General features: G+C 41.2%; 3 protein-coding genes across 4 annotated transcripts; 1 reads left to right on the top strand and 2 right to left on the bottom strand.

Annotated features, from left to right (window-relative positions):
- Positions 1 to 2,186: 2,186 nt before the first annotated feature.
- On the bottom strand, positions 2,187 to 8,428 carry LOC137898074 (high mobility group protein HMGI-C-like). The gene is made up of 7 exons (XM_068742070.1): positions 8,422 to 8,428; positions 7,291 to 7,351; positions 4,603 to 4,723; positions 4,389 to 4,472; positions 3,656 to 3,706; positions 3,477 to 3,515; positions 2,187 to 2,270 (listed from the first exon to the last, which is right to left on the bottom strand). Exons 1-7 carry the CDS (start codon positions 8,426 to 8,428, stop codon positions 2,187 to 2,189), a joined length of 447 nt encoding a protein of 148 aa, XP_068598171.1.
- Positions 8,429 to 9,810: 1,382 nt separating this feature from the next.
- Positions 9,811 to 19,257, bottom strand: mst1 (macrophage stimulating 1). Its single transcript, XM_068742486.1, has 18 exons — positions 19,209 to 19,257; positions 18,677 to 18,821; positions 17,910 to 18,025; positions 17,714 to 17,828; positions 16,932 to 17,068; positions 16,464 to 16,584; positions 16,199 to 16,317; positions 14,225 to 14,399; positions 13,641 to 13,771; positions 12,762 to 12,864; positions 12,404 to 12,540; positions 12,246 to 12,278; positions 12,035 to 12,149; positions 11,851 to 11,928; positions 11,063 to 11,209; positions 10,882 to 10,988; positions 10,537 to 10,676; positions 9,811 to 9,972 (listed from the first exon to the last, which is right to left on the bottom strand). The coding sequence occupies exons 1-18, from the start codon at positions 19,255 to 19,257 to the stop codon at positions 9,811 to 9,813; spliced, it is 2,130 nt and encodes a 709-aa protein (XP_068598587.1).
- Positions 19,258 to 19,703: 446 nt separating this feature from the next.
- abhd14b (abhydrolase domain containing 14B) lies at positions 19,704 to 24,252 on the top strand. 2 transcript variants are annotated; one of them, XM_068742585.1, is made up of 4 exons: positions 19,704 to 19,793; positions 20,636 to 20,850; positions 21,463 to 21,704; positions 22,783 to 24,252. In XM_068742585.1, exons 2-4 carry the CDS (start codon positions 20,637 to 20,639, stop codon positions 22,960 to 22,962), a joined length of 636 nt encoding a protein of 211 aa, XP_068598686.1. In that variant the 5' UTR covers positions 19,704 to 19,793; position 20,636; the 3' UTR covers positions 22,963 to 24,252. The 2 variants fall into 2 exon arrangements, with proteins under 2 accessions (XP_068598686.1, XP_068598687.1); XM_068742586.1 differs by lacking the exon at positions 19,704 to 19,793 and adding an exon at positions 19,801 to 19,915.
- Positions 24,253 to 24,592: the final 340 nt, after the last annotated feature.

The raw sequence follows: 24,592 nt of genomic DNA, 5'->3' as shown, positions 1-24,592 counted from the left end.
CTTTGTATTGAGGTGGTAGAAGAAGGAAAGGACATCTTAAATACGGACCAAATAAAACTAAATCTGTCAGCATATCTGGGCACCATTAGAGTGCCCAATTTTAGTGAACTGAAATAGAAAGTAGAACCATAAAAAATCATGAGAAAAACAAACTTTGTCCAGATGCTTCCAGGGAATAACGCTAAAACGGCTGGTAAAACATGGCCGACAGAAACATTTCACTCTTGCAGGGCCCTTCTAAAATTAAAACTATAGCGAAGCTCAGTGGTTGAAATTTTTACTTTGATGCGAATGAAAACTCAGATTTTAATTCAAGAAAGTACAATGAAAAATGTATTTACCATTACATTGAGAAACAATATGTTTCATTTCATCTTATATGTGAACATTTTTAAATGTTAGTTACATATATCTAAGAAATGTTAGTCAGTTTTTGTGTCTTTTCTGTAAGCGAGTTCCAAATACAAAATCAAGGTACTTAAATCGTTTTGGTTTTTTAAACTTTGCAAATCAAAATTCGCGAAATCAAAATTGCTAATGCTACTTGCAGTATTAATTACACACAAATTATCTGGAAATTTTTTATATAGGACAAGGAAACCGAGGTGATGTCTTGTTTTCCATAATTGTCATGCATTTCAGCATTGTGCGGTTATATGCTGCCTTTTTTTTATACAAATCACATGAATTCAAAAGATGTCACACATACAATATACAGTGTAAGAATCAGAAAATATATGATATAATAAAAATGAGAAGAGTAAGCAACCCAAAAAATAAGTATTTCATAATGAACTACACCCTAATAAGTATTTCATGGAGTTTTTGTTAACTATTGGCTGCATTTATTTCCCAGAACAAAAAGAAAATCTCACTTTAAAAAAATATGCCTTGTTTGATTTTTTAGAAAAAAAAGAAAAGTCAATGATGCTTTGATTTCTGCACTGCTATTAAAAACCCCTGATGAAGTGTACTGTTTCCTCCGGTGTGTTGTTTGTAGGCCTGAAAACCCTTTACCTGTCCGTAATACATCTGCACACGAATGCACGTGTGTGTGTGTGTACACAGTAAATGTACAAGTCTTTGTTGAGGAAGAAGAGAATAACTTTGCTGGTTACTGAGGTAGAATGAGATAAACTGAGGGCAACTGAGGTTTTAAATGAGGTCTTTGTGTCAAGGCATACTGGTAATGTCAAATACACATTAGCAATGCGCAACAAACACAGCACAATAATTATTACTGAGTAGACTGACATGTTCCTGAATAGTTCTGTTCCTGAGGTTTCAATACGGTGTAAAAGAACTGTAATAGCAAAATCCTGAGTGTGATAAAATGACATGTCAACACTGTTGTTGACTGAAGAACATCCAAAATGAGACATCCATTGAAACCTTTGGGTGCCTTTTTCGTAAAACTGCTGCTGTTTGGAAGGAAACCTTTTTAAAAATATATATATTTCATTCTGGAATAAAACCTGTCACATTTACTTTCATGACAATGACTTCAAAGCACCATGTTTATGTTGTAAACTGCTAAAAATGTTACCGTCTTGCTCCCATTTCTTACGAGGAGTTTAGTTTGGTTCCTTTTTTTACCCCCCCCCATTTAGCCAATTGGTGGGGCCATTTAGGACTTTTCAATCTTGTCTAACATTAGATAAGAATACTAGAATACTAATGGATATTTTAGCTTAGCATTAAGACAGGAAACAGCATCGGTGTGTCCCGGAGGCAACACAAGAACAAAACCCACACACCTCAAAACTGTACATGACCATAGCTGAAATTGTATTTTCATCACACTTTGGTTTGTGTATGGATTTAACCATTAGGAGATAGCATGTCAGTTGGTGAGGTTGTGAGAAGCTCCTGGTGGGTTTTGTTAACCTTCAGGAACCCAAGTTACCGTTTACCCATTTTAAAGTCTTTCCGGGCAGGAAAGTAAAATGTGTTTGAAAAAACATGCATAGCCACGTCCTAAATAAAAACAAATGTCAAACAGAATTTGTTCACCAAACCTTCACGGTGAACCAATAAAACCAGAATTCAACATAAGATTGGGAGAAGACATCAATGTCTGTCGTGATGTGTGTGTGTGTGCACGCTCCTGAATCCCTAACACTGATAGGAGTCCTGAACCGCTGTTTGATTGAGGCCAAACCTTGAGGTAGGTTGAGGTATCCCATCTACTCCCCTTCCTCCTTTACTGGAACCTGAGATGTAGAGGGCTCAAGCTGTGAGGGACCCTCCTCAGCAACTTCTGAGGGGCCCTGAAAAAAGCAAGGGACAAAATGTGCTGTCATTTTGTCTGCCATTGTCCCAACCGCTTCAGTCTAAAGACTCAAAGTGCACAAACGTAATCTACACGAGACTATTAGAATGAGTGTGAACATTTCATTAAGTAATTGCGTGCAGTGTGGCAGGTCCAGCTGCCAGCCCTAGAAATGTGAGGAAGACGACGGTTATGCCAGGAAACCAAGAAGACAGACGAAGAGAGCAGTTAGATCAAGTTTCCCCTCTCGACATTGACTCATTCTTCCCCTTTGTGTCAGTGTGTGTCTGAGAAAGGGAGTCTGTCTCAATGGTTTCAGTTCGTGAAGCATTTCTGACAAACTGTTCAGTGCAGCTGATAAGGCACACAAGGGGCACGAAAGAATCTGCCTGCAAGGCTTTCATTTGAAAAATGAACACATAGCTAAAGACATTTCTTAAAAAAAAAAAATCACCAAAGGCTCCTGGCACCACTACCCTTATGATGCCAGTCTGCACAGAGCACCTGGGACACGTGCACTGCTTTGTTTGGCTATTTAAACCAAATAAGCAGTAGCAAATGTCTGACAGGAACATAGCGCACCGAGAATCCAAGTTGCTCAAGCGTTTCATTACCGATCCTGAACAACTATACAGCAAAAACTGACAACATCCGCAAGGCGGCCCTGAGATCATCTCTCCACATCAGCACTTCTTCAGCCACTCCCGCAGCAGAGTGGTGGCTGACATTAGTCAAAAAGGTAAAGGTGCAACACAAAAGGAGATCTCTCGCTTCAACTGAAGCAGAAGTTTCATTCCACCATGTGTCATGGGCACAACTCATTTAGAAAAGCAACGCTAAAAAGGCGAACGGTAATTTGGCTCGTCTGAAGTGGAAGAGAACAGAAACGGAGGGTTGACATGCAGACGAAGCAGGATTTAAAAGGTTCTGCTCAAACCAGCACCTCATTCCCTTTAGATTTTCAGACATTTGTCAGCATGGAGTCTTTGCTGCCAATTACACCTTGACCTTAATGCAGACTCTTTTCATGTGCATTTTGTAGTGCTGCTGCAGAACACTTCCCATCAGGAGAAGTTAAACACAGTAAAGATCCGTTTTAAATAAGTGGAACAGGTTTTCAGTTGCAGGAACCTGCGGCTCAAGACGCCACATCAAAACCAAACCCGGCCACCCCATTTAGCTGAGGAGGTTTCATTTTCCTCACCTGCATCTCTTCTTTTACTTCTTGAACTACTTTCTGAGGCTGTGAAAAGATGGAACAGGATTTGTTATACGCGATAAAGAAAAACAGTTGCCCGCAAGGACTGTGCAGTTTGCCGCTGACACCTTGGGGGCTTGGGACGTTAAATCCATGATGTCTAACTGTCAGCGATTGCTCCATACCCATTTCCTTGGTCGCCCACGAGGTCGTCTCTCCCCAACAGGCTCTACTTTCTGAAAAAAAAAAAAAAAAAAAAAGAGAGAGAGAAAGGTTAACTCTCCGCACTGCAACTGTTGTGTGAAGTAGCGGCACAATAGTGTCCAAATGCTCCATTACAACCAAAGGCTGCAAATCCCCCCCCCCCCATGTCATACAAGGGGTCATCGACTTACGTTCATGCGACTCGCCACTGTTCGACGTTACGGCCGCACTCGGCTGTTGTTTTTTTTGTCCGATTACGACACACGGGAAGGCGAGCGAGCAAATCGAGTGTACGACAGTTTCTGCTGTCCCACCCACGATGTCTACCAAGATGAAAGCGTCTCTTTCTCCTCCTTATTTACAGAATCATGACGCTTACAGTAATTTAACACGGGCCGACTTACAACCGAGTCGGCTTACGACAAATCCCTCGGAACCAATTGTGGTCGTGAGTCGACGACCCCCCCCCTGTATAAGCTTTATTGACAGCTCTGTTTCATGACATCATCGGCTGAACATATAAAATACTGCATTTGCTCTTTCTCATATTTGATCAATTCTGACACACTGGCTCCAATTCCACATTTAATTAAATCATAACCATTATGATTTGAATCTAGGAACAAATAGTAGATCGCCTTCCTCCAATTCGGCAACTTGAATTCAAGATGTATAAACATATTCATCGTCTTGGATGCTGCGATCGGTTCCAACCTTCTGTGCAGTTTTGGGGCCTTTGTTCTTGCTGCCTCTCGGTCGTCCTCTCGGTCGCTTTGGAATCGGTGGCCCAACAGGCTCCTGTGGAAAGACGTGGTGCCGATAACTGCTTATTAGACATTTTATATTTTCCAATTCCATACTTAAGGATTCTACAGAAAAGGACAGAGTTGAACAAATTCATCCTTTTAAAGAAAGACGTCGGGCCTACCTCCAGCTGTTTGCGTGGTCGCCCCCTGCCCCTACGCGGGGGCTCGGGAGGCGACTGGCCAGCGCTCGCCTGCGCAGACGGCTCTTTGGTCCCACTGCTACTCATGCCTGTGTCTGTCCACCTGTGTCAGAGAGTGTGGGCATCAAAGCCTGGAGGAGCGGCCTCGAAGGCTTGAAGAGAAGAAGATCTGACTATCAGGAGCCGGAGATCTGAGCAAAGAAAAGACATTGCTGCTTTTCAATTCAATCATATTTGAAGCATTCAGGACAAAAAAAAACCTCAGTAGAAATAGATATTTTTTCTATTCATGTGCAATTACCAATGGATAACCGAGAGTCAAGTAAGACTCTTCCATGAGTAAGTGTGGGAACCGCTTATATGCTGGCACCACGCTCATCGGAACACAAACAGGGGTCTGGCAGAAGCAGGGAAACATGAGAGCGGTGTTCAGCGACTAAAAGTAGCACAGATATTCACAACTCAATCTTCCGTCCAAAGACTACGTCTACTGTAGAGGCTCACCTTCCATCTGCACCCTGTGGGGCTGTTCTGAATGAACGGGGGGGTTGATGTGTGTTTTAGGCGTGTCTATACAACATTTACCCTGAAATTGGTGAAGTTGGGACAATCATTCTAAAGCACACAAAAATAAAAATAAACCTACATAGACAACATCAAAAGGATCAATAAAATTGTGGGTAACTACTGACAAATTTGAGTTTACAATATCGAGTTAACTTTGGAGGTGATTAACCAAATAACCAATCAGCAAACATTAAGATCCACATTTCTTTTCCTGGATCCACATTCTCAATTGTGATAGTAAAATGAAAACAACAGATACGACTGCAATAAACAGTGTGTGCTCTGTTCTCCAGTATTACATTGCCCAAAGTGAACAAATTATTTATCATGCAAACTTTTTTTTTTCTCCATTACACAGGTGATTATTTTCAAACCAATAAAATAGTTTCAAACACCTCCAAAGACATCCCTCGAGTCAGCTCTCGAGTATTTTAAATTTGCCCAATGCCAGAGTATTCAGTTCACTAAAGAGAGAGAACACATACACAAATGGTGAATGGCTGACACAATCAGTAATCAATAGAACATAGCCACTGTGTTATTTTGATGATGAATGAATTGATTTCTTTCAGTCCTGCGATAAAAGCATCAGCCCTGTGTTAGTCCCACTGCAAACATTATTAACTACTTATATTTGTGGTAACTTCTTAAAGAGCATTATTACCCCCAATCACAAATAAAGTGAGGAGGGGAGGCAGGAAGAGCTTCTGTCAAAATGTCTGCCATGTTTCGTTTCAGGAACAAAATGTGTTTAACTTTTTTAGAAAGAAAAGAAAATGTCTCCACATAGAAAATAAATTAGTGGCATTATCTGAAATTTAGATTTTAAAAAAAAAACAATGGGGACTTTAAGTAGCATTTATCTTGTTTCCATTGGTTACAAGAGGGCTTTATGTCAGATCAGGGTCGAAGCGGAGCGCCTCAAAAACCATTAAACATTTCTTCACAAAACTTTCTACACGTAACCACGCATGACGTGGGGCTGCCTTTGGTTATTTTAGAGACTTCATTCCATCACGCGTTTATTTTTTTAATTGCACACTTAAAAATTGAACTTGATCTCCTTCTGTAAGCGGCTTTTATTTCTGGTGCACAAATCAAGACCTGTTTAAGATGATATGTTTTACAGAACGTTTGGTGAATATGTTCCATTCCTCAGATCTGACCTGCAGGACCCAACCGAACCGAACCGGGTTTCGGTGAAAAGCCTCCACGTATTAAATGCTTGTTTGCGTGGGCCTAATTACCAGACCTCTTACTATGGGTGGGGGGGCGCAGATTTCAGGTCGGAGCTGCTCGTGTCCTGAGGTGGTCGTTTTCCACGCAGTCTGAATGAACGTGCCAAACACTAATTTCCAACACAGCCTATCAAAGCGCCGCGCCGAAGCAGGAAGTCAGAGTAATCCGAGAAATCGACGTCTCAACCGAAACGGTTTAAAGGCCGACCACGACCCACGGCGTCGTCGGTCCACCCGTGTCTGATCCACGGGCGTCCTGCGCGTCTCCTGCTGCCCGCCCGGTTAAAGTCGCCTTCGTGTTGCGGTGAAATGTAGGACTGAATGTACTTTTGCATAGGGGCGGCATTTGCGGCCATAAAAACACCTTCTTTTTACAGCTTTGAAAGCAAGTCTTCCACACACACGCACACACACACACACACACACGCTCCCGCAGCGAGGACGTGGGTTCGAACCCGCACCCGACGACAGTCGAGAAACGAGCACATGGAAAACGCCAAAACAACAAGAGGCCACCGGTGTACAAGCCGTGTAAAGTCGGCGGCCACCCCACGAACACCCCCCTTCGCTTCCATCACTTGCGCAATCGATCCAAAGTGTGTTCGATTTCTTTTTCCTTTTTTTTTTTTTTGTGATAACTTGTTGGTCGAAGTGGAGAAACTGGAGCGTCTGCACAAACTTCATCAAGGACAAAGGCGAGGGACACAGGTGCAAAAGCTCTCTTTTCATAGCAGCTGGAATACACACAGACCGGCCTATACATACACACATGCACGCGTACATGCACGCGTGCATTCGGGCTATAGGCTCCATGCTCAGGATGAGGAATCGTGCCCGCGCAGGCGGCGCCGCCACTCCGACTTACCTTCCGTCGGTTTGCAGCTTCACCTGGAAGTTCACGCTGTCGACGCACTTTGTGCACAACTCTGAAAATGTTCGTGTATCGACGTCTCATTGGCTGGAATGAAGGTAATCTCTCTCTTTCTCTCTCTCTCTCTCTCCCCTCCTCCGCTTCCTCCTCCTCCTCCTCCTCCTCCTCTAATCGGAAATGTGTGTGATCCCCCCCAGACGTCCAGTCACGAATACCCCAGTTGCAGCATAATTGGGGGGTTGTAGCTGAGCAGTATGCATTGCATACTTTCTCTATTAAAGCATCTTTCAAGAAAAAAAAAAAAAAAAAAAGAAAAAGGGGGGGGGGGGTTGAATCGGTGGACCCCGCCCCGAAAAGCTCACCGGACCACCCACCGTCGAGAGGGACAGACAGGCAGGAGGTTAGAGGCTGGTTCCGGGGCTCCCAAAGTAAGGTCTGGGGGCTGGGAAGTTCCCCACAGAAGGGGGGGGGGGGGGGTTGCTCCAGTAGAAAGGATGGTGAGCTCAGACCGCCCTAGACTCCGTCCACGCTCTTACAGCCACAGCACGGGGCAGAAGAGCTCTGACAACGGGGTCTGAGGGGCAACACCCAGCGTGGAATACTGTATAAAGTTTAATGCTTCATGAGTACGGAATAATTACAGAAAAACACAGTAAAGAATGGATTTAAAAAATAGTAAATGTACATTAAAGCAGGAGTACAGATTAGACAAGATACTGATGTTTAAGAAGAGATTTAAAAGAGGATGGAAAAACATGATTTCCAGGTCGTTCCACAGTTTTGGGATTCTGATATATATATGTATATATATACTTGTGTGTGAGAAAATGTATTCAAAAGATGTCAAACTTTTTTTTATATCTAACTTTATTTGTAAACATTAATTAAAATATTGTCTTAACCCGACACATGTGCAAATAAGTACCCCAGTTGTCTGTCTGTCTGTCTGACACACATATAATGAAACAGAATAACAGACTGTTTGTTGGTATTTATTGAAATATGATGGCACATTTATTAGAAGCTACACATAATGGGCTGCAAGTCATAAATCAACCTCATTATTCAAACCTCTTTAAATATGACTAAATGAAAGTGAACAGGGTGAGAATCATAACGGCCAACCTGTCATCTTCAAACACTTTACATCTGCTGCCATTAAAAAGAAGGAACATTTCCTGAACGTCAATCTGAGTCCTGCTACGTGTTTTTGGCAAAAAATAATAAAGTGTCATCTGATTGTTCAGACAAAAGAATAGGTCGGTACAAATATTAGCAATAGACAGAAACACCGAGATGTAATGGGGAATAAGTGAGCGAGGGAGAGGGGGGGGGGGGGGTTGTATGAAAGAACAATTGTGTGTGTGAGAGAAAGTTCAGTGGCCTTCTGCAGGCTGGTGTGTTTGAGATTCGGTTGGACTCTGATCTTGAGGTTTATTTAAGCTGAATTCCGTGGGCTCATCACAACCGGGTTACAAAAATCCGCCTATAGAACTAGAAAGAATGTGCAGCGCATACAGTTCTGCATAAGGCACAAAGGCATGTCTTTGGAGGTGGGGGCAGGCATCAAAAGACAGGCAGAGGAGGGATTTCTTTAGAGGCTGGGGGCAAAGAAGGTATTTCGGAGCTCCATTCAATGCCAAAGAGAGGAGGGGAGGCGTACAGTTTTGTGGTAAAGGGTGCATTTCCAGGGGATGTTAAGATCTTAGAATGTGTGCGGTGAACCCCCCCACACCTCCCTGTTATTGGAAGTTAGCTGCAGTCATTCTCCTCTGAACCTCAGACGCTATACACTTTTATATTCCCTTATTTTTAGTATCTGATAGATATAATTTATTCATTTTTTAAAATCGCCACGCCGTCGGTCTTCTTTATTTAGAATTTATAAACTGTATGTCAACACTTTAAAGCTTGTTTAATATTCACAAAAATGTAGTTGTGGCTGTAAGAAGAGGCCTTTTAACGAAAAGACAGAAAGGCTCGAAGCCCTCATGCAAGAAGAGAGAACTGATGACAAATAGTGTAAATAAACACTTAGAACGGCTGAAAACGATTCAATGTTTCTACAGGCATATTGACGCTAAATAGGAGGACATGAAGCAAAATGTTTTGTAAAAGATTTGTAAATATTTTATGGATAACTTTTATGCATTACATTACATGATCCGGTCTAGGAAGTTATAGTTTCTCTTATAGATTTTTGGGAGCTTGCAACAAACAATTCATTCATCGTCTCCCATTGATGCACATAAAAGTGAAATTATTCTGGCTGCAAATGCTCACCAAATATAAATGTACATAAAAATGAAAAAACAGATGCACTGGAACAAATTATTCTACTTCCTTCGTGACTAAAAGGCTGCAGGAGACCTTTTTGTAATTTAGTAATGCTATAAGCTGAAATCTGAATATACATCTTGATGTATTATTACAATTTTCTTTTACTTAAAACAGACAGAAGACAGAGATGTGCGTGGTTACAGAGTGAATGTCTGGACGGCGGTGCGCGTGTCTCTAAGCCATCTCCATGACCTTCTTGATCCAGTCCACGTAGACAGAGACCCGGATGAAGATGTTTGGCTGACCCTGGTGTCCGCAGCGCCTCATGGGGATAATCACACCCTCCAGTACCCAGCAGTCACTGTTCTGACACGCCAGAGGGCCGCCGTAGTCTCTCTGCAGACACACAGGAACAACCCCGCAGTTATTTCTTTTGTCTCTGTTATGACTGACTGTCACTGCAGAGGTTGGAAACATCTCGCAGTCGCAGCTCGTCCGGCCCACATCCATTATCCCAATTGTGAATGTGTTTGATCCATTGGAATGTACCAGGCCGCTTAAAAAAAAAAAGTGATTTCCCAAACCAAAAGATTTTCTCTACCAAAAGTGTTAATTCTCATCACGGCAGGGGAACGTTCTCGTTCTCTGGCTTGCTGAGTCAATTTAAACCATTCCCATGACTTCATGCTAATAGAAGCAACAAATCACCTTCATTTAGCATTAAAACTACAAACAGCTAAAAGGCCCTGATGAGTAGTTGCCTTTCAGCACCTAATTCAATGTGACATAGGCTAACTAATAGGTTTAAGAGAGTGACATCAGTCCTTAAAAAAAAAAAAAAAAAAAACTCTTGAAAAGATGAATGAACATCTTTGTTAAATCATCCCATGCCTCCAGACTTGCATTTAAGTAAATACAATGCACAAGAAAGCTCTTAAATGGAGCAGATAGGACAAATACCTCACAGGCGCCGACTCCACCATGGAAGGAGCTCGTGCACATCTCATTCTCGCGGACACGACCTCTGAAGTATTTGTTGCATTCCCTGTTACTCAGAACTGGTATCTGGGCCACGTTGAGGACTGTCTCATCGCCAGTCCCTTGAAAGCCAATGAGGAGGAGGAGGATTGAGTTAGTTGGTGCAGGTGAGAGATATAGAGAAAAGAACGGGAAGCCGGGAGAGATGCGGAACGCTGGAAATAGCAATGTCATCAGATACAAGAAGAGAAACAAGGTGTTGCTTCTACTGCAGTGTGGAGCCAGCTCATTGGCAGTTGAATAATCCTCAAGGATTAATTACTTTACCTCTTGTTTCACCCCATCCTGCAATCTCACAAGACGTGCCCTCAGCTACGATGTAGCGTTCAGGAGGAAGGCAGATCTGAGAGATGCGCTCATTAAACTGCGCTGGGCTAGAGAAGGTAGAGGTAAATGGGGAATTACTGATGATTCTGTGAGCATTCGAGGAGCATTTGACGATACGTACGATTCCAGTTGCAGCATGACCAGCTGGGACTCTGAAGGGCCACAAACGATCTTGGTCAACGGGATGATTTGGACGCCAGGTTCTTCCTCTTGTGGATCACGGAATAGTGTTCCCATCATGGCCGTGTAGCCCGGCAGGTCCACATAACTGTTTGCGCGTGTGGAGAAGTACAGATGGAAATACAAGCAAGGTAAAACTATTCAGATTTTCATAAATTAAATTTATACACAGTACTTTAGTAAATACACTGAATTTTAAAAGTAAATTCAAGGCATAAACAGGAAATATGTTAACCACATTTACATTTTTATACAGTAATATTTGCTAAATATATATATATATATATAATTAGTGCTAAACACAATTTACTGAACGGGAATGTCATTTGTTTTGCAGGTATTTTGTTAGTAAAGTAAAGTAAAGGAGGATTGAAAATGCTGACCACTAGCGGTAATGTAGAGGAATCACAAAATTGGTCACATCCAGACGGGAACATTAACTTCAATATTAGCAGCAGGTATCCCGTCTTATTCTCAAGCTTTCAGTTTCCAGTGTGTTGAGGTTTATTTTCCTGTTGTAAATGACACGTCGCTTCTTGGCCTACATCATAATAAAAATTCTTCCCTGTTTGACTCTTAGTTTCAGTAAATATAATAATACATGTGGAACATGACTCTTTACTGTCTGTTCTGTCTGCACACCAGTGGATTTTGACATTTCATGATTTTCAGTGACACACTTTGCGCTCCAAAATCCCCAGTAGAAGCCTTTGAATGAATAAAGTCTACCAGGAGGAGAAACACTGCTTGGTGCTGATCACCCATCTGGGGTTTACGAGGGATCCTCCACAGAAATGGTTTCCTTTCCTGCACAGCACAGCACAGGACAGGCCAGAAGTCATACGCAGCACAACAGCAGAGTGTATTTCACTTGTTCCTGACCAGTTCAAATGCGTTCAGCTCTCAGACTGACCTGTCTCTCAGGCTAACTGTCCAGGGTGAGTTCCCAGGAACCCCGTTCACGATGCGCAGCCGTGACCTTGGAAAACGGTCATCTCTCTTCCCGCATTCATTAAACTCCACTTTCTCTGCAGACACAAAAAAGCTGATATATAGTGGAAAAAAAACATCAAAAGTTTTTCGTCAGGATCAAAACGTTGCATGATGTACATTCTCTGACTAACCTACGGGTTCAGTCCTGGACACTTTTTCTCCGGCTATTTGATAACGAGAAGAAGCAGAAGGATCAATGTCTTTGGTCAGAAAATAGTGCTGGTTGATATTGTGACCCCCCTGAGTGTATTTAACCACTCTGTGGGTCCTATATTAGACTGACAAGTACCACACTGTTTGATGGCGCAGTAGTCAAACTCAGTTTTGGGGTCGGTGGTGTAGCACCAGGGTCCGTGCTGGTCCCCATCCGGGTTACGACAGTAGTTCTCCGTCAGATTGGCCTCAGGATGTGTTCTTGGGTTTATCCTAGAAAATCATACAGCTCTTTCTGAAGCGGTGAGGATCTCACAGAGCATCTGCATTTATTTTATTCTGTAAAGAAGTCAGGGATCTTGAGTAATTTTTTTTTTTTTTTATGTTGCATAAAGCCCTCCATTGCTATGCATTGCAGCGTCGGACAAAGGTGTCCACTTGGCGCTGCTTTTAGTGCAGGTTACTTCATCTTTGCAGCAGTTATATGATCATACTTTGTCCGGTGTGGCGTATTAACGTTCCACTTCTGGCAGGTGATTCCCTTACGAGTTTTGCGGACCATGCCTCTGTAGTTCTTTCCATTTTCCTGGTAGCAATCTGAAAAAGAGGCATTTTGTTTTTATCACAACAGTGATGAATTATGGCCCACAGTAAAAGCTGTACAAATTGGATCCTGAAACTCTCCATCCCGGTTCAGGGTCATTGCTACCATTGAAGAAAGAGGGGTCATATCCTCTCTGTATTTCTTCTTGAAGTTTTTCTTTTCGGGGTGGGGGGGTTACCTACCTCGAGGCAGTTAGTAGAAACATACAGATGGTGGTCATTACATGTGCTGATTACCTAACTCATGCTCTTTTTTAGTCAATATGTTACCATATTATTTATGCAAGGAGATGAAGGATTCTCTCTTTTTTATGATCAGTATTTTATTGTTGAAACTTGCAAAAATACCTTAAGCTGCACGACAGCCATAATATAACCAGAATTAACAATAACAGAATAATGGAGAGGTCTTATTATTCATCCAAAGCAGGTGGGTCACACCAGAACAATGAAGGCTATAGCATTGAAACCTTTAGCAGCGTTACCCTTTATTGTTTCAAGGAGGACCCAGAATCCCCATTTGATAAGATTTTGTACCAGGGTCTGATAACACTACATATATATAACAAATGAAAACCCATGGCCATAGTGCATGGTTAATAATTCTCAGAGTTTAGCTGGTTGATGTCTGCATTTCCTGAACCATGAATCCATTCATCCAAACCGCGTCGTCAGGCCTTTACAACATAGGCCCATCTTTATCCATTACAGGTGAGAGAAAGCTATGCAGTGATTTATGCCATTGCTCAATCTGAGGGGAGACATTTTACCTTCGGCCTCTATGTCATCTGCACACCGTTTGATCTGTAAGCAGAGTGCAGTCCTCATTTCTGGGACAGATGTGAAACACCAGGGAGCCTCCGACCCATCTGGGTTACGACAGTAGTTCTCCTCCAAACCCCTGATTAAGATGAAGTACACAGTAAAATGCAAGGGCTTTGCTTTTACCTTCTCATAATTCAGACAACACTGACCACATTCTCCCACTGAAACATTTGAAAAACAAACAAATATTGAATTGGAGTGAATCCAGCATAGAAATAGACGGCATCAAACTGTGAACAGCATATGGAACAAAGAGTTATACGCGGGATTGATGTGGGATTAAAACAGAATTATATCGGTTCGAGATTTAATTGACCAGATTTCCGATTTTTACACAAAACTAGTTAGGAGTCATCTTACTTATAAAAAATCTGTTACTGTCCATTCATTCCACACTGGTAGTTTAAGTTTTCATCTACTTTACTAGGTTTACTACAAATGCGCGCACACACACACACACACACACACACACACACACACACACACACACACACAGCTCCATCCTCCGTTGTGCCGTTACATCACTCACTTGCATTCATACGTGTTTGGGTAGAAGGGATGCTCGTGAGGATGCTGAGCGTCCCACCGCTGACAGGGGATTCCTGACGTCGTCTCGTTGACTTTGCCGCGGTAATCCTCCCCACGGCTGCGGAAACAGTTGGTCGTGAAGCTGGAGCGCTGGCGTTTCTCGACTTGCACCTCAGCTAGTGGAAAGGAGCACGTTAATGTCGCATTGCAGGTCACCTCTGGACCACACAGAGGTCAGGTGAGTTAATATGGTTAATAATTAGTGTGAACAGGATGGAGAAGAGAGAAGAACTTGTGATTTATGTTCCGTCAGGGCCTTTTCTTTCTGTCTCTTCTCAGGTACGTTCAACACGATGACAGAAAGAGTCCAATGAGTCTTTTATTTGTGATGTGTAATGTCACAAGGAGTGACACTACAACAATCACTTTTGACTTAAAGTATTTTTGTGGATAATGAACAGGAATGATGCGAGATGGCTGTTTTCAAAGTGGACGGTGTAAGATTTTAATACAGATTTAATTCTAATGAATGTTGAGACATCTTGTGTCCTGCAGTCAATGTTTTACTATTAACAGAATTTGGCCTTTTCAAGAGAGGGCAAATAATTATTTTATTTTAACAAAGAGATCTGTTTTGAGACCTGCTTATTGCTCTAAGCAGGTCTCAAAACATGTCTTTATTTATTTATTTGATTAAAGAATTGTATTTTCAAAAGTTCATCAATGTCAAAGAGCCAATCATGTGCCCTACATGAAAATATGAAAAACTACTGAACGCATTTCAAGTGTTAAATATGGGAATTTTACGTTGTGTTTGTTTTTTCAGAGTTTCTGACATAATCAATGATTCAGTTAATTCTTAAATTATGTGATCTGATTTAAAACACGGTGAGTATTCTATGAACTCCCTTCTGCCAAAATAGTATTCTTCTTTTTGTAAAAACCACAAGACTAGAATATAACGGGTTTCTTCCTCTCTAACTTACATCACCGGATGATATCTTATTGGATCTGGCAGTGTTGTCAGTGGAAATGCCAGTGTTGCCACAGTCGTTTTGTGTAACTGGTTTATTTACTTTTGTTCTAAGGGTTGCAGCTGGCTTGCAGTAAATGTTAAACACAGTGCTCCCACCATTAAAAAGTGAAAGTGAATATTTAACAAACGCAATTGTAACACAAAATTTATATTTTACCTTCTGTCACATCATGAAATAAAATCTTTGCGTGCGTTTCTAAAAATGTAGTATTATCCTTATCCAGATGAAAGCTACATCACAGTAACAAACAAAACACTCACACAAAATAAATGAAAATGAACATATAAAGACAAATAAAAAAATAATAAACATTCAAATGAACATTTAATGAACCTGTGATGACGTGGGACAAAGCAGGGGATTGAAACGCTAACAAACATCCAACAAAAACAAAGTGTGTCACAATTCACAAAGTAATTTCCACAAACACCAAAAAGGTAATTGTCATAAATTAAATTACATTAGACTTCAAAATTCCACCGAGTCTCCTGAAACCAGAGGAATCAACTTAATTTAGCCTAATTCTCCTCCATATAGGAAACAAAGCAAAAACATAGCAGAGGAAATAACAAGGAAGGCCTGATCCAGACAACCCGAATCATTAAAACCATTCCAACATAGGACTTTAATCTTGATTTATCATTTCAGCTTGCTCTCTAAACTTCACAGAGCATAGTGGAAAATATATGTTAGAGTTTCCTAAAGATGACTACAAGTAGCTAAAAACTCAAAGGAGAGATTTGGAGAAGCAACAAATCTTCATATTCGATAAAGTTGGTGACAGAAAAGTTGGCTAAACACAACAAAGAGATTAATGTATTGTTTTTTTTTAAATTACTAATGTTTCTATATTTCGATAGACCAATCTATGACCTGATCATTCCATTGCTGTCAAGTATTACTCATAGTGATCATAAAAAAAGAAAAGAAATACTTACTGCACTTCCTGATCTCACAATTCTCTCTCTCCACCTCGGAGTCTGTGGTGTAACACCAGGGGACGGGGGAGGCATCAGGGTTACGGCAATAGTTATCGTCCAAACTCTTGTCGGGATATCTGGAGAAAATATGGAATAAAAAATGGAATAAAAAACATATACAAGTGTTACTTCGTAATGTCCACAATCCTAGACAGGACAACTCAGTAGTTGACTGTTATTCGGGCTAACAATATACACATGACAGTAAGCAATACTTGAGTACTTCTCAGGCTGGTAGATGTGTTGGTGAGGGTACTGCTGATCCCATCTCTGACAGTCTCTGCCGCTCACGGTGTGGTCAACCTGCCCTCTGTAATCCTCTCCATTACAGGTAATGCACACCTCTGAAGACCAAACCACAAATACAGCTTCCTATGAAATCAACGCCACCACAGAAATGATTTGAAATGAATTCTGCCGGTTTTCCTCTAAACGAGATTGTAGGGGGTCTGACAGAGATTCATCTGGAAGTCAACACCTGCTTACAAACAAGTACCTAAATACCAAATTATGTTATTTCCCAAAACATTTGTTTGAAAAATATAATGAAAACGTGAGTAATCAGTTTTCTCTTTATTGTCACCATAGGTAGCATCAAATTATGTGGCTCAGCTGGATAATCATGAAGGAATTCATTTTCACACTCGTGTGCCTTTTGTTTTATATGACACGGGACAGGGATGGACTGTACCATCTTTGCACTGGGGGATGTTGCAGCTTTCATAACGTCTCTCGGGGTCAGTGGTGTAGCACCACGGACCGATACGATCCCCATCTGGATTTCTGCAGTAGTTCAGCTCCAGACCGTTAGTGGCTGTGGGAGTCCACCTGAGGCAAACGGAGTCAGGGTCTGTGAGGTTAGTGCTCAGCTTTATTATATTCCTGTCGTAAGTTCGTAACATTCCTGTTACGACACAGGAATATATCTATTTAAGAAAATGTAGTACTGGTAATTGGAGAGAAGCATAGCTATATAAAATCTTTCCTGCACGGCCACCTGGCCACAGTTGCTTCAACAATCACATGGCCTGTGCTGGAAGTTGAGTTTGTGGATCAGTGTTTTAAATCATTAGTTTATATAAAAACATTTAAATCATGATGTCACCGTTATTATTCTAAAGTCAGTGACATCAGTAAAAGTTACTGAGTGTCTTCTCTGTCAGGCCTCTACAGCAGCCATCTTTACTTTCTGTGAGGTTTAGGTTTTTTTTCCACCCTCAGTCCAATTTTATCAAGCTGAAACACGAGCTAAATCAAACTTCAGAAACGCTTCGGGCATTAGGAAGTCCTGTTTTGGATTGAATGCTTGTTAAAGGTTAAACATGTGGCCTCTTGTATGGTCTCAAATTTAGGAGGTAATGTAGGAAAAAGATCCTTCACAGTTCATATACGATGTGAACATTTATGATGCCTGTTTAATCTAAATGTTTTTAACTAGTAAGATCAATGTGCTATCGAAGCAGAACTTCTCACCTGTGGTCGTGGGGAAACTTGGACCACCACTGCTGGCAGGTGAGCTCACTCCTTGTGGTAAAGACTTTCCCCCTGTAGCCTTCTCCTTTACCCACAATGCACTTCCTGACATAGACTTCATAAAAAAGCAACACATCAAACCAGTCTCGCTCAGACGCACTACACACATCTCTGTAACACGGAAGGCGGATCTTACCCTTCTTCTCATAAAGGTCACAGTTTACATTCCTCTTCACCTCCGCATTGCTCCCATCCCCCACCCAGGGCAGGTGCTTACAGGTGACCGTAGGACGTGTCTCATAGTTGAATGCTCTGGGTTTGAGGGACATTTTCACATCAAAGATTTCCATGCTCAGATTGCATGAATTCCCTTTTTTTATTTTAATAATCAGGTAGCTCATTAATAGGACATTACAGAAATGATTTTGTTTAATTCAAGTGGAATTAAACACATCTCCCAGCTAAGGAAGAAAGGACACACAAGCTAACAATACAATTATTATCTTTGGTGTTCATGTGAGACTTAAAGGGACAGAATCTGTGTGTGTGTGTGTAAGTGTGTGTGTGCATTGCACTTCAAGCTCTGGAGGTTTTTCCCAAAACATTAAAATTCATTCAATTAAATTTAATGGGAAGCTTTAATATATATACTGTAGTAGATTGAGTTAGAAAATAGCTGCCAGAAATCTACTTGAAGTTTTCTCAAGATATATATATATATATTTGTGTGTGTGTGTTTGTTTGAATAACAGATGCTAATGTAGCGCTCTCATTAATTCTAAAGCGCTTCTACTAATATGCTTTTACCATATATTCTGATCAACATTTAGTTATGAAGGATTTAAAAACATGTACTGAGTATCATATCAGCTAACGATAATACTACATTGTGGCTTTGTGAGAGGACAGGGTCCCTTCTTATTCTTATAGTCTGCCATATTGAACCATTTACAGGTTGGATACCTGCAGTCCAGAGACTGTGAGCAGCGTGTGGCACAGTCCTCCAGATTCAGGCCGGGTAACAGCAGCACTCGAGCTGAGTTCCAGGAAGTAGGAACCAGCTCCCTGCCCTCAGAGCGCTGGAAGTCATTTAGCGGGCTGCGATAGCCTGTTTATGCACAGCAGAACAATGAGGATACACGCTGGCTGTTGACTGCAGCCACTCAGTGGTACCAGCTGCAACATTTGGGCATGGGCCTGCACACATATAACCTTTGGACCAAGACGCTGCTGCTGGTCTGTGGGAAATGCCCATTATTGCTAAAATGCAATCGTCATGTAATGAGATTTGTATTCACAAAACTACTACAATGAACATATGCGATTCTTTTTAAAAATGTCTTTTTAACGACAGACAGTCTTCATCTTTGCCCAGCCGGGTTGTTTTTTGTGGCATCATAATTGTACACTATAAAAACTTAACTTTAGACTCCTCAGAACAATACAGATGAGCCATAAACAAGAGAAGACGATTACAGTTATAAAGATTTCTTACCACTAACAAGTCCGACTGTCAGGAGAATACAGGACAGCAGCAGGCTCATTGTCTGTGGTTGATAAAGACCGTTTTAAAGACTAGATGGGAGTCTGAGATCTCTCCGTCCTCTCTGGGTGCAAACCGTCCGATCACAGATCGACTAATGGTGGGGGAAACTTCAGTCGCGCGTCAAAAATCTACACAGAAAAAGCAGAACTCACCTAAACCTCCCACACACAAACACTGAGCCCTTATTCAAACAGAGGCCCTAACCCCCAAAACACAGCCAATCAATACGTGTATTAATCATTAATCGAGAATGGCATATCAGCACTTGTTGAAGCATTTTTTTCCCCCTCCATGTTATCTGGCAACAACGTTGACACTGATTAAAGCAAACATTTGGAGAAAAACAAAACAGCTCTTTTTTAAACTGGAGCTGTAGTTCTGTTTTTCTAACGCTAGAGGTCAGTAGAATAATCTCCAGTTTTTCTTATCCTGTTTTCCGGGCAATCAGGCGAAACCGCAGCTCGGTAGTCGGTACCGAGTTAAGTTTCCGTCCTGTCCGAGCTTGTTCGACGGGCCATTGCTGGAAGCTGTCAGGTAAGAACAGACGAAACATGTATCGTGTTGTCACCGCAGAGCAAGCTGGAGATCCCTAAAGTCAGAATCCACCGTGAGGCGGACTTCGACTGGAGCGTTTAGTCCACCAGCTGTGCTCAAACGTGCGTAAATACTGTGTTGATAAGACGCTCAAATAAAAACCTTGTGTTTAAACGCACGGGGAGTGTGTACTAATGAACACATTAATACACAGACACTGTACTGGAGGTCTTTATGGAATCCAACAGGACTCGGTTGGATTGAAAGTGAGCGGATGTTGCGGGCAGTGGCGGTTTAAGACCCTTTAAAAGTAATATTAGCCCCGCCCCCGAAACAAAAGCAGACTTTCTGATATTTCCAAATAGACCAATATTATGCTCCTTCCCCAAAATCGAACTCGGGATGTGTTCTAGTGCAGAAGGGAAGCGGTTTAAATGCAGCGCCAGTGCTACCCTGGCGGATAAAACAAACTCACCCTACAGTCAGCCAATAGAAACACGAACTAGTGGCTCGCGCTGGGCTTGTAACCTCGGGCAACGTTTCATCTTAAGGCTTTAAATGTCATTCGCCATCAAGCCCATTAATGGGACGCAGGTGTGGCGAGAAGTTAATACGTCTGTTGATATTTGTGTCCTTCTAAGAAAATGTGTTGCACTATTCCAGAGCGAATTAACTGTCCAAAAAAAAGCACTTCATGGGACATTTTGATCAATGCAGCCGATTTAGTGTCCCTCCATTGGATCAGTAACAATGTGTAGTCAGTGTCTCTCGTTGCACCATCCTGTTCTGTCGGCGTGTAATAATATTGTGAAGTTCCCTACATAAACGTTGTTTCTGTTCAGGATGTCGGCTGTAAAGATGACAGAGGGCACCGTGCAGCTGGATAGCTGCAAAGAACCGCTTTTCTACAGACGGAGTGAGCCTGCTGCAGGGGACGCAAAGATGTCGCTTTTACTCCTTCATGGGATTCGCTTCTCTTCAGAAAACTGGCTCAGCAACGGCACTCTGGAGATTCTGGCCCAGAATGGCTGCCGCGCTGTGGCCATCGACCTGCCGGGTGGGTCTGATCACACACGTCTTCCAGACCAACCAGCAAAAGCAGCCAAACCGCGCCGAAGGCCCCGGGATCGCTGGGATTACTTTCACTATATACATTTTATTCCATAATCTTGTGACAGAATTACCTTTTATTAGTACAGATGATGCATTTTCCCACATAAAAAAGACTCATAACCACGAACCTGACATCACAGGAAATGCTATAACTATAATATAATAATGACTATAATGATACAGTCATTGCATGACTCTACACTTGCCTTTTAATTGAGTATTAGGTATAAAACTACATAAAAAAAGGATATGGTTTTTATTTTGTGAATTCACTGTCGAATCATACTCCGATAAATAAATATTTCTAGTTATAAGTGATTGAAATCTTACTGTGGACCACATTTAGCCTGTATTTGTTCACATTTTGGTAGTTGGGGCTCAATAAATGCATTTTGAATAGTTTGGTTTTGCTACAGATGGATGAAGTAACAACTATTTCTGGGCTGCTTGGACAACATAAATGTTCAGGAGTTAGAATGTTTTGTCCTTTATAGACAGTTACCCATGAAAGTGAAATGAAAGTCATAATGTATCGATGTATGCATCATGTCAACAGGATTTGGTCAGTCAAAGTCAGCTAAGGCCCCGGCGCCGGTGGGAGAACTGGCTCCTCCAGATTTCCTGAAAGAAGTGTGTGAGAAGCTGAATCTTAACCCAGTGGTGGTCGTCAGCCCCTCCCTCAGTGGGATGTACTCCCTGCCCTTCCTCCACCAGCACCAGGCCCTGATGCGAGCCTATATACCTGTGGCTCCGATCTGCACAGACAAATTCACAAGGGAGCAGTACCAGAGTGTAAAGGTACAGTCGTCTACACCTCCACTTTCCATTCCTTTGTAGCCCCCCTCCAAAGCTTTAAAAACATTTTTTATTTCCTATGTGATGGATAACTTGAGCATCCGTCAAAGTTAACCCAATTTTCCAGACTCTTAGATGCCAGTAGAGGAGCAGATATCATGTGACTTCATACTTTCGCAGAAACTTTATGAAACTTCCAAATATTACAAAACAAAATTTTGATGATGGAAAAACCAAGAGATGGTGTATTATGCACAAAGGATATATATATATATATATATATATATTTTAACTAAAAAGTAGTTCTTTCTAAAATGGCTGCAGAGCTGCTTGACAAACATTGACAATGAAATAGTTGCAGTAAAAAAAAAGGTGAGATCCTGAGGAGAATAAGTTGATATGTAATGATCTTAAATCCAAGCGTTCCATGTTAGCCTGGAATAGCCCAGTGATGCCGAGAGGGTTTATTAGCTTGAGCCATCGATTGTAACAAAAAGACAACATCGAATTGCATAAAAATGTAAGTTTGACCATTAACATGGGGTGTCATCAAATTGTTCAAGCGATCCTTTACCAATAGTAAAGAGAAGGATAAAGTAAGGAGAGGTAATGACGGCTGAAGTAAGGATAACGACAAACTTTCAGACGGTTCTTGTCATCAACGCTCAAAACATGCTTTCATGTTACTCCACCACTATTTCGTCAGTTCGGACCGTTCTTTGTCTTTAAGGACTGTGGAATATATTTATTTCAGTGTTCTGTCACGTGTAGCATTAGAATTCATTTCCAGTGGCTGATAAAAGCTAATATTAAGGTCTGCCCAGGCTGCTCTGTTCTAACTCTTTTTACTTTACTTTTATTATTCTTATTGACATCGACATATATTATTAAGTCACACCTAATATAAATCAAAAGCTTGTCTTTTATCTTTTATAAGAACCGTTTGATAAAAAAAAAAAACTTGGGGTAAAATTTAGGACATCTCCAAAATCCCTTTAGCTACACATTTGAATTAAAAGATGTTATAAAAGAAAGGAAGGGCTATAGACTCTTTGTGTTTTTGTGTCTTTTCTCCCTTCAGGTCCCGTCGCTGATCGTTTATGGTGACCAGGATACCCAGCTTGGGGAAGTGTCACTCGCTTCACTGAGCAATCTAGCCAATCACAGCGTCGTGGTGATGAAAGGAGCGGGCCACCCCTGTTACCTGGAGGACCCGGACACTTGGCACAAAGCTCTCACAGATTTCCTTAATACGCTGTGAAGCTCTTTACTGTGTATCAGTGGCTTCAGTCACACATAAGTGACTCAGAGAAGCCACACAAATAAACACATTTTATTCATCACAAAAGATTTAGGTCACAAACCTCTTCTTGCATGGCCTGATTTTGACTTTTTTTTTTTTAAATAACTGCCATTAATGAATGATAGGCAACACGGAGAAAACAATGAGATTTTGAAAATAAAGTTTAAATAATATGATACATTATCACAAAAATAATTTTGAAAAAAGTCAGAATATTATAAGAACTAGAAAAACAGAGAGCGCAGACCTTTGCCAAGCAGCCCATTCCCCTGCTAATTGGATTTACACCGTCCACATGGTGATCTGGATCATCACTAAAAGGTTCTAAATCCTTCTTGGTATCTTTATACACCAACCATGAAAAGTAAAAGTGAATCAGAGTTGATGTGTGTTTTTAACAGAGTTTTGAATCTGCAAATTGGGTTTTAATGTTAAAATTAAATATTTTTTACTGTCTCCATTCTGGATCCGATCCGGATTAAATTCGGTGGTGAGATAGAGTTCCCCACCCTACATAAACATTGGTCAATAATCCACCGAGATATTGGACAAATTCTGAAGCTCTATTGATTGCAATGTTAATGAAAATGTCAAACTGATCCAGGATCTCTTTTGGATCATCACTAAAATGTAATCATCTGTTCCTGGTGACATTCCCAAGATTTCCTGAAAATGAAAATAACTAAGAAGTAATTTGTTGGTTTGTGATTTCACTGTGATATAATTAATTGCTAATTATATGAACTACCGGTATATGGAATTTAAATCTGCATGTGATTGACTGAAAAAAGACACCACACTGAAATGAAGTGAAAAATATGAACATTATTTAATAACTGATTCTCTGTAATAAACGATTTGAAAATATTTTACAAGGAGTCACAGACACAATATTTTACAAATTTTGCCCTCTTTTTTGTTTTCTCTTTTTAAACTTTGTCTGTACAAAAGAATGGAGCAACATGGACCGGCACCCAGAAAAGAAGGAACTAAACCTGTCACGCACCACCAACATTCAAACTCACACACGCACAAGAAATAAAACAAACCTGAAAGTAAATAAAAAAAAGCTTTTGACTTCAGATTGCAAATTTATCAACAATGCTGAAATTCTACACTTTTTTAAAATTTATTTTCAACTTCACTTAAAATTGAACTGATTTCATCTTTTCCCCCCCCCCTCTAAATGTTGCTGTTATTTTTTTCCACACACTTGTCAAACAAGGTCACATAGCACCAGACTACAGAATCACATACACACACGTCTTTCCCACAGAGACGAACCAACACAGATTCAGCGAGGGGTTGGGAGGAGGCTTTATGAAAACCGTATCCTCTTTATTGGAGGTTGGTCATAAAGCTGACATCTCCATCTCTCCTCAAGCTGTCTATTTTGTCTATTTTTATTTTTATTTTGGCAAAAGTAAATTTGTCAAACCACAGAAATCGGTGTGTCCCTTCAGAGGAGTTTTTCCAACAGGATGCACACACAGACACTGCATGATTACTCCTCGACCTTCAGTTTGACAGGCTCGTGCTGCTATGTGGAGACCCACTCCCTGAACTTGCCTCTGACATTCCGCCCATT

Source organism: Brachionichthys hirsutus, chromosome 8 (assembly GCF_040956055.1).
Source record: "Brachionichthys hirsutus isolate HB-005 chromosome 8, CSIRO-AGI_Bhir_v1, whole genome shotgun sequence".
NCBI lineage: Eukaryota > Metazoa > Chordata > Actinopteri > Lophiiformes > Brachionichthyidae > Brachionichthys > Brachionichthys hirsutus.
This window is presented reverse-complemented; position numbering and strand designations above follow the sequence as displayed.

Bases quoted from the DNA above. Each gene is read 5' to 3' on its own strand.
- abhd14b (XM_068742585.1), top strand. From the start codon at position 20,637: ATGTCGGCTGTAAAGATGACAGAGGGCACCGTGCAGCTGGATAGCTGC. The intron at 20,851-21,462 runs GTGGGTCTGATC...TCATGTCAACAG, and splicing joins TGTGGCCATCGACCTGCCGG to GATTTGGTCAGTCAAAGTCA. The intron at 21,705-22,782 runs GTACAGTCGTCT...TTCTCCCTTCAG, and splicing joins AGCAGTACCAGAGTGTAAAG to GTCCCGTCGCTGATCGTTTA.
- LOC137898074 (XM_068742070.1), bottom strand. The intron at 4,724-7,290 runs GTAAGTCGGAGT...TCTCTGACACAG, and splicing joins AAGCTGCAAACCGACGGAAG to GTGGACAGACACAGGCATGA. The intron at 3,516-3,655 runs GTATGGAGCAAT...ATCTTTTCACAG, and splicing joins GTGGGCGACCAAGGAAATGG to CCTCAGAAAGTAGTTCAAGA.
- mst1 (XM_068742486.1), bottom strand. From the start codon at position 19,257: ATGAGCCTGCTGCTGTCCTGTATTCTCCTGACAGTCGGACTTGTTAGT. The intron at 12,150-12,245 runs GTTAGTCAGAGA...TTGTGTCTGCAG, and splicing joins GTCCAGGACTGAACCCGTAG to AGAAAGTGGAGTTTAATGAA. The intron at 11,210-11,850 runs GTAGACTTTATT...ACGCGCAAACAG, and splicing joins AAGCAGTGTTTCTCCTCCTG to TTATGTGGACCTGCCGGGCT.